This window comes from Onychostoma macrolepis, chromosome 09 (assembly GCF_012432095.1).
Source record: "Onychostoma macrolepis isolate SWU-2019 chromosome 09, ASM1243209v1, whole genome shotgun sequence".
NCBI classification, from domain to species: Eukaryota; Metazoa; Chordata; class Actinopteri; order Cypriniformes; family Cyprinidae; genus Onychostoma; species Onychostoma macrolepis.
In genome coordinates, this window is record NC_081163.1 from 34790189 (window position 1) to 34799768 (window position 9580).

A 9580-nucleotide genomic window follows, 5' to 3' on the forward strand; every position below is an offset into this window, starting at 1 on the left:
ATTTCCATTGTTACTCAAGTTTGTGTTTATCTCACCTCTCCCTGTTGGATTTCTCACAGAGAGGAGTGTTGCAACAGAATACCATCCGTCTGCTGAATCGGCAGAATAATAATGTAATGCAAAAGGTGCGACAGTATGAGCTTTGAGCTTTGATTAAACTGTGCCAGACTGCAAACAAAACAAAAAAAAAGCCAATATAAACAGAATCAAATCTAAAAAAAATAAATAAAACCAGACATATAAAAAAAAAAAACATTTTTTAAAATTCATATAAGCCTACTTTTCTTCTCAAGCACCTCCAGTATTTCCTCAAAGCTCAAACATTAGAGTTTGTGTGAATATCTGAGGTATTTTTGAGATTATCAGCTACATATTCTTCTAAAGCAGCCAAGGCCATGTTGACTAATGGGAGCCTCATCAAGTCTCCTCTCTGTTTGCTTTGGATGGGAGGATCGGATATGCAGCAGGAGGAGAAGGAGCAGTTGCTTGTAAAAAACTGCCAGAGTTAATGATGGCTACTTACAGCAGGGTGTCCATTTGTGATTAGACACTATTCATCACTCCGACGAGGGGAGCACATTTGGTGTGATGTTGATAAATCAAATCAGCTCCTAATGATAACGCTCGAGGGGCCTTCCTCTTCATTTATAGGTGTGCTTATCGTCTGGTCAATCTCACAGAAACCTCTCTCCATCCCATAAATGACATTACATTTAATCATACGTGTTGCATACAAGCATCCCGCTCAGCTCCACATAAATGTGGAAATGCCAAGTTTCTTTAAAGCTGAGCATGTTTAAATTAGATCTCTGTTATCCTGTAATTTACAAAAAAAATACAAATATTATCGGAGAAAATTTACGTTTTTCTACTTAAAATAAATGTAATGTGCTTAATTTAAATTAAATTCCCTTCTTATTGTGAAATAGATTTTCATACTGTTTACTACAGTATAGAAAATGAGTTTGCAAATAAAACAGATGTTGGACTATGATTTACAAGAAAATACTATTTCTGTTTTCCTATTTCAATATTTTACTTTTAGTGTTACTTGTAATGAATTTTGAAATTTACTAGCAATTTCTGAGTTTAAAAAAAAATAGTTTTGGACGCCAACTTTTTTTAGTGTACTGTGTCTCTTTTATAATTATATTTTATAATATATTTTATATTATATTATATTGTATGATATTATATTTTTAAGTGTTGAAATTGTATTGTCATACCAAATTCAATATATAATAGCTAATGCATAAAAAGTGTTTAAACAACCTAAAAATCATGTTGTCAATATTTCTGTCATTACTATGATGTCAATCATTAAAAAAATAAAAATAAAAAAGTCATGGAAAATTGAAAGTGATATAAACACATTTTTGCTGGGACAACAAATTGAAAAAAAAATCTAAATTAATAAAAATAAAAAATTTAAATATTATCCCATGCTTATCCAGTTTTTTTCTATTTAAAAAAAATAATAATAATAATAAATACTAATAATATTTCTCTTTTTTTATGGTACACATATCATAGAAAACACGAACAGCATTTTCATCAGCAGCCGCTAGATGGCGTTGTTGTACCACGTGCGCTCACATGCGCGCCCAGACTTCCCAGAATGCATTGCGGCTGCTAGGGCGGTTAGCCTACGCTTACCTGTGAACATACGGCATTCTACACACGGCGTCAGGGTTTCCTCAGTTTTATAGTTTGTCTTAAGCGACATGCCTCCGAAAAAGCCAGCTCAAGCTACAGGCAGTAAGAAAACCCAAGAGAAGAAGAAAGAGAAGATCATTGAGGTGAGGTTTGCGGCGTTTTAGCACTCATGCAGCATGCTCAACTCTGGGCCTTGTGCTCTGATTCACTCACAAGCGCGTTTCTACAGCTTCTAACGACTTTTAAAGCCTCAAATGAATGGAATAACATGGATGAGCGGTTATATATTTGTTTAATTGGGTTAGACTAAACTGTCAGCCTGATATTGTCAACGTAGTGGTGAATGAAGAGGAAATGACGATGTGCAATGAGCCAAAGTCTGCTGCTAGTTTGCCACATTCAGGCTGTGTCTGAAAACATAGCGAGCTGTCCATTTAGACAGCTTTTGAAGCCATTATAGGAGTCGTTTGAACGTTTAATTTGAAAGTGCCGGGATGATTAACAGAGTCAGGGTGCTCTTTAGGTTTTGAGCCACATCCTAAGTGATCTGGCAGTTCCTTTTATGTACCTAATTTGGCATTACTCAGTCTCGTATTTATGAATATTCATTATCGTTTTATAGAAGAACTGGCTTGAAACTAGGGCTGTTTTGTTACGTTTAATAATCTGATTATGTAGCCTATTTGTTTGGTGTGGGCTGTTTTTAAAGTAATGATGAATAATGATTGTTACTGTGACTTTCAATTGTTTCTGGCAGGATAAAACCTTTGGACTGAAAAACAAAAAGGGAGCTAAACAACAGAAGTTTATCAAAGCTGTGACACAGCAGGTCAAGTATGGACAGCAGAATTCGCGACAGGTAATGATTTCATGTTTTTACCTTAAGTTTGAATTCTCAAGCCGGTGTCCCAAAGGTCTGCAATGTGTTTTGTTTTATTTGTAGGTTGCTGCTGAAGCTGAAAAGAGCAAAAAGAAGGATGACAAGAAGAAGGAGTTGTCTGAGTTGAATGAGCTCTTTAAGCCAGTGGTGGCAGCTCAGAAAGTCAGCAAAGGTAACTCATCCATCAAATATGGTGGATTATGAATTATGCACCTAATTCAAATCATCATTAGTCAAAATGGCATGAACATAGTATAAAGACGTATGACGAGCGGTTCTTCCTTTTGAAGAAAGTTTTGTATAAATGTGTGTCCTGTCATTATAAAACTCTCCTTTCACTCGGCAACTGTGAAGTGGAGCAGGACAACCTCCCAGCAGTCCTCTTTTCAGATTCTCATCCACAGACGCGGGGAGGGGCATTTTTACTGCGTGATGATAAATATGAGCTGTACGGCACAGCGGTTTATGGAGAAATGGATAAATATTAATTCTGCTGTTAAAAACAAATGAATAGTGTAGGAGAGTGGTTATTATGTGCAAACAGTGAGAAACTATATGCGCAGTGCGCATGTTAAAAAAGTAAACATCAATTCCGATTTGAAACTTGTGACATAACGCACACATCAACCTGATCACTTTATCTAGCATTCATGTAAACACTACGTACAGATTCATCAAGCGGAATGAATTCAGTCTGATAAACCAAAAATTGTGCTTGTAAACACAGCCACTGACTCGTTATCTCCGCAGTAGTGATGCGCCTGTATGCATGTTTCATATGGATTACATAATCTGAGAATATCTGTTTTACATTTGAATTGGTTCATTTGAAAGTAGATATTTCGGTCTTTGTTTTTCATATCTGTAAGGCAAGCATACACGGAGTTTCACGCTCAAGTTCACAGAGACCGAGACGGCAGAGAGCGCATCCTGTTTGCTTTCATTATTTTACAAAAGCGAGTTTAGTTGTTGTGAGTGCACACAAATAAATGTCTTTACAGATTCAAAAGATGTATTACTCTTATCTGTATGACCAAACGTGAGGGAGTATTTTAAGAGTAAATGAGCGCAGTGGCGCCTGCATCTGTCCTGCAGTGAGCGCGCTACTGTACACTCCACACAGACACTTAAACAGCGCACATTTCTCTAGATTACCATTAGATTGAGCGGCCATGTAAAGTTGCTAATACTTACATATTTCAGAGGATAAGCCGTATTTGAGGGCGCTGAATGATAGGCGAGCATTTGGATGTACTGTATTACCACAAAGACTAGCCGTTAACAATCTGTCTGTCATGGACTGCATGTGGATTTTTTTTTCTGTGACTAAAAGAAATTTTGGTTGACTATTTGGTGGCAGCCCTAGATTAAATCCAGCACCTGTACATAAAGCAAAACAACAGAGAACAAAAATAGCGAGGTAGTCCTTAGATGTCATGTTTATTTACATCAGTAATGTGACATTAATTTTAAACCCAAACTGATTAATTAGCTGAAGTTATTACTCCATCACCTCCAGATCTATATTGTTTAACCGCCACTAGTTAAGAGATGAGTTATGCGATTGCACGGGAAACACACCCCAGTGCAACTGTATATTTAATGGCCAGCTGTATACTTTACTTTGGTCTTAGCTTTGTTTATGTAGCTCTTTGAGTAGAATTGTCCTGCTTTGGAATGATCAGTGCCCATCTGTACATTTTACTCTACTGTTGTATTCTTTTTGTCGTCTGTTCTGATCATCTTCATGATTTTTTCTGATTTTCATTTCAGGAGTGGATCCCAAGTCTGTGCTGTGTGCTTTCTTTAAGCAAGGCCAGTGTACCAAAGGTGACAAGTGTAAATTCTCTCATGACCTCTCTTTGGAGAGGAAATGTGAGAAAAGAAGCGTGTATGTGGATGGCAGAGATGATGAGCTGGAGAAAGGCGAGTCCAATAGTATTTTTATGAGGCTACATATTTAGCACAATGTTATGTGCATTAATACATTGAAAACCTTGTCAGTGCATAAGTCATTTGTTTTCATTTTGGAATTGACATAAGTGAAGCTATTGCTTCTGTGTTTGGTTGATGGAATTAATCTCAAATATCTTTTGCTTTTATGTGGTTATTTTAATTGTTTTGATTTTGGTAATTGCAGACACTATGGAAAATTGGGATGAAAAGAAACTTGAGGAGGTGGTGAACAAGAAACACGGAGAGGCTGAAAAGAAGAAAGCAAAGACCCAAATTGTAGGTTCTGGCAGGAAATTTACACTTAAATCATCTAGATATTAGCATTGATGTGATTTGACCAGTGAATCAAAGAAATTAATACATTTTTAATTTAAGGTGTGCAAGTTTTTCCTTGACGCTATTGAAAACAACAAATACGGCTGGTTTTGGGTTTGTCCTGGCGGAGGTGACAACTGTATGTACCGCCACGCTCTTCCTGTTGGCTTTGTTCTGAAAAAAGACAAGAAGAAAGAAGAGACGAATGAGGAGATGATCTCGCTAGAGGAGTTGATAGAGACTGAGGTGAGAAGGAAGAGAAGAATGTTTCAGAACATGATTGTGAGGTAACGGTGTAAACTGTTATCTATTACAAGTGTTGTTATGATCATCTGTTCTTTATTGTAGCGAGCTTCTCTGGGAGCAGATGTCACCCGAATTACTCTGGAAACATTCTTGGCCTGGAAGAAAAGGAAAAGGCAAGAGAAACTGGCTAAAGCAGAGCAGGACATGGAGAGAAAGAAAGCCGACTTCAAAGCTGGCAGAGCGTTTGGGGTGAGTGAAAATCATGACGTCGATATTCCTGTTTGCCTGATCGATTCAAATACTGACCTCAAAATTAAAATAAGATGTTGAGGTCTCAAAAAAAGACTTATTCTGAAAAAGTATTGGGCATTAAAAGTCCTGGATGTTCTCTTGCTTTCATGTCCTGCAGGTCAGTGGAAGGGAAGTGTTTGAGTTCAGACCTGAGCTTGTTGACGATGACGATGAGGAGGCCGATGACACAAAATACGCTGCTGATGACGACGATGATGATGACGATGATTATTATGCTGAGGTTTATAACGAAGTGAGAAAAATTACATTTTATATTATTTAGCAGAATGCAACATTACCTAATATAAGCTATATAAACATTTTAGATAAAAATAAGACTATCACCTGATGTTTAATATTTGTGTCTGTTGCATGTAATACTTTAATGTGATTCACTTATTTCAAGTCGTTTAGCATTATTAACATGATTGTCTCTCCAGGTGGAGGAAATGGACGATGTTCAGGACATTGACATTGCTAGATTTATCCCTAAAGAGGTGGATAATGCGGGTATAACGGTGGCATCTGCAGACAGGTTCACTTCCAGAGCTCCTCCAACAAATGACATGGATGGTGAGATGCTTCTGAATATATTATTTTTATGTCTTTAATTTTGTATGCTGATTTGTGAGGTTAGTGTCGGTACAACCTTGTTTGAACAGGCAGGCAGTGAAGTGTAGAATGACAATATAAGAAAAAGAGAGAAGTGGAATATATATATTTGTGATCCTGGACCACAAAACCAGTCATAACAACGGTTAATTTTATTTATTTTTTTTGTTGGGATCGGACAATATTTGGCCGAGATACAACTATTTGAAAATCTGGAATCTGAGGGTGCAAAAAAAATCAAAATATTGAGAAAATCGCCTTTAAAGTTGTCCAAATGAAGTTCTTAGCAATGCATATTACTAATCAAAAATTAAGTTTTGATACATTTACAGTAAGAAATTTACTAAATGTCTTCATGGATCATGATACTTAATATACTAATGATTTTTAGCATAAAAGAAAAATCAATAATTTTGACCCATACAATGTTTTGTTGGCTATTGCTACAAATATACCCCAGCGACTTAAGACTGGTTTTGTGCTCCAGGGTCACATTTAATGTATTTCACTGTATTTTCTACCCAGCTGTTTTCAGGTGGTGAACCACTTAAAAATGTAATATTAGTATTTACCGTATTGACCCGAATATAAGACGATGTTTTTTTTCTTGGAAATACATCTGAAAAAACGCAGTGGTCTTATATTCGGGGTCTAGACTTTTACATGTCAATAATACACCCACAACAATAGATGGCGCCAAAAACGCATAAAACGAGTGTGCCGTGAAATGCATAATGTAATGTGTGTTGTAAAGATTGCGAGTGAAAACAAAAGAAAAAGCTTACAGCGGCACGAGTCGTGACTGTGATGTTAGCCTGATGGGACCAAACTTCCTCTGTAAGTGATTTTAAAACAGAAGACAGTACCCAGATTTGAAGACTACAATAAGATTTTACTTCTACTGATAATAACATTTTGGTAGGTTACTATGAGATGGATAGCCTAAATGTTATATAATTCAGATGGGCTACCTGTTATTTTTATGGTATATCAAAAAGTGTATATTTTTAAATGTCATTGTTGATAATGGTACATTTTACCCGTATTTACCATACCTTCAAAACAAAAATTAAAATAGGGAAAATATGCAATATGAAAATAATTTAAGAAAAAATGTAATTTACAGAGAGGGAAAAAAAAAAGATTTGGTTTTCAAAAAGCCTTTTTCCAAAAGGTACATCTGGAAAAAGGGGGGTCGTCTTATAATCAGGGTCGTCTTATATTCGGGTCATTATGGTACAATTCAACTATAACTCGTCAGTTTATTTCTTTTCTTCACTGCTTTACAGTGGCCTATATTTTATGGTGCTTTAATCTTCACTACCGTAGACTAATCAACCTTTTTGTCTGAAATGAGCATAACTCAGTCAGGTCACAGTTATCCATAAATGTCATTCTGACGTCACTGACCTCTGTTTTGTCTCCACAGATAATAAATTGAGCGAGGCATCAGGCGGAGCTGTGGAGAACGGAGAACACAGCGATGACCAGACGCTGGAGGACGGAGAAACCAATGAGGAGGAGTCGGAGGCGGTGCCTGTAGACGAGAACCTCTTCACCGGGGAGGATCTAGACGAACTAGAGGAGGAGCTCAACACACTGGACCTGGACGAGTGAAGACTGGGACTGTTGCATTATTCATGAACTACACATGGCTTGATGTGAATGACAATATTTTCACAAACTACCACCAGAACTGCCATGTCAGAAGCCGCTCTGCCTGCAACATGCACCCTCATCACTCGATGTCCCGGGACGCTACAGGAGAGACCGGAGTAGATGTGGCTCTTGTTCTCTCTCTGATTTAAATTTTTTTTTTTTTTTTTTTAATTGCAGTCTACCCCAAAAGCACAGTCGGGTGAGGGTTTGGTTCTTCAGCAGGAACATACTCCAAATTTTTATGAGGCTGTTGATTATTTAATATTTCTGCATTCTCCTTTGAAAGATTTGATTAAATCAGTCTTGGTAAGGTCATGCCTATGAAACGATCCAGCATAAATCCTCTCTTCAAGACATTCAAGCACTATTGGAATCTGGTTTCCTCTTCTCTGCTGTTGAAATGTTGCTTTAATGAAAACAAAGGTTCATTCGATCGGTCTCATTTCAATTTTTAACTTGTAACCAACTGCATGCCTGTATCAGGATCAGAATGTAAAGGTGAATAAGTGCGACGCTGTTCAATAATCATTTGATCAGATTGAGATGGTGAATGTGAAGTCTCTCGGATGCAGATGTGGCATCTGGCCTTACAGAAGGAGATGTGGTTGATGACATCCTTACTAGTCAGATTTGATTTTTGAAGTGTGAGCAAAAGAAGTGAGCTTGTGAGATGAACTAGTAACGTGTCTGTCCTTTTGTATTCAATTGTTTTAAATTGCCCTCCCACCAACACACCACAAGAAATTGTAAATAAAAGGATATCAGATACTGGCTTTGAGTTGAAATGCCTAATTGTAACTTTTGATTGAGAGTAGGTTTATTTAAGCTTAACTAGAAATTACATTGAAGTGTGTTCGGGAAAACTTAAACATGCAGTCTGGTCTAGATATGGGACTGCTTTGTCCTATATATTAAAAAATGAGTTATTACATTATGTGAAATATGGGTCTGTAACAAACCCATGTCCATTAATTGTTACTTGAATACAGATGCATTGTTATACAGTCGTGCTGTTCTTAACACATGGTCCACATACTTCCACATAAAGCTTAAGATTTTAATAAAATTAATTACATTTGCCTGGAATCACAATGGTTTTATGACATTTTAGAAGATATACCAGTTCACTCCTGCTCAAGTCCACGCTGGTGAGAGCTGATGGCTTTCATCGTGACGTTTTTCCCGTGACTCCACCCGAGACTACATCAGTCCTGTGTCTTTAGAATCAAAATACTGATGAAAATGTTCAAGACTCTTTATTTCGTCAACGAAGATGCAGCAACACTGCAAAAATAGAAAAAAATAACACTGCAAAATATAAGTTCACTGACATTGTTTTTAGAGGAAGAGTAAAACTACAGTTGGTTCAATTAATAAAAAGTTTCTAAAATGACAATCTTTTATGACAATATACACTACTGTTAAAAATTTTGGGGTCACTAAATTATTTTTTTCAATGAAATTAACTTTTAAGGATGTTAACCTGTTTTTTTTTTTTAAAGTGATCAAAGTAAAGACTTATATTGTTGGAAAAGATTTCTGTATTTAAATATTTTAAGTAAATGCTATTCATTCTAACTTTTTATTCATCTAATTCTGAAATAAGTATTACAGCTGCAAAAAAAAAAAAAATATGAAGCAGCACAATTGTTTTCAACATTGATAAACAGAAAGCGTTTTAAATTGTAATATTTCATCATTGTATTTCTTCTGCATTTTTGATCAAATGAATGCAGTCTTGATGAGCAGGAGAGGCTTCTTTATAAAAATAAAAACACTAAAAATCTTACTAATCCCAAACTTTTGAAGGACACTGTACATTGATCATCAGTAATGCCATTTGGCTATTTTTCTTTCATTTTAAATGAAATGTAAATCAGCAAATACATATTTCCTTGATGCTACTGTATACCGATGGATTTTATTCCTGTGGGCTTTGTTCTGAAGAAGGAGGAGAAGAATGAC

The 9580-nt window shown here is 36.3% G+C and overlaps 1 protein-coding gene across 1 annotated transcript; it reads left to right on the top strand.

The window, feature by feature from the left end:
* Positions 1 to 1612: 1612 nt before the first annotated feature.
* On the top strand, positions 1613 to 8835 carry zc3h15 (zinc finger CCCH-type containing 15). Its single transcript, XM_058788191.1, has 10 exons — positions 1613 to 1799; positions 2414 to 2515; positions 2600 to 2708; positions 4310 to 4462; positions 4677 to 4768; positions 4868 to 5053; positions 5156 to 5302; positions 5463 to 5597; positions 5785 to 5917; positions 7386 to 8835. The coding sequence occupies exons 1-10, from the start codon at positions 1725 to 1727 to the stop codon at positions 7571 to 7573; spliced, it is 1320 nt and encodes a 439-aa protein (XP_058644174.1). The 5' UTR covers positions 1613 to 1724; the 3' UTR covers positions 7574 to 8835.
* Positions 8836 to 9580: the final 745 nt, after the last annotated feature.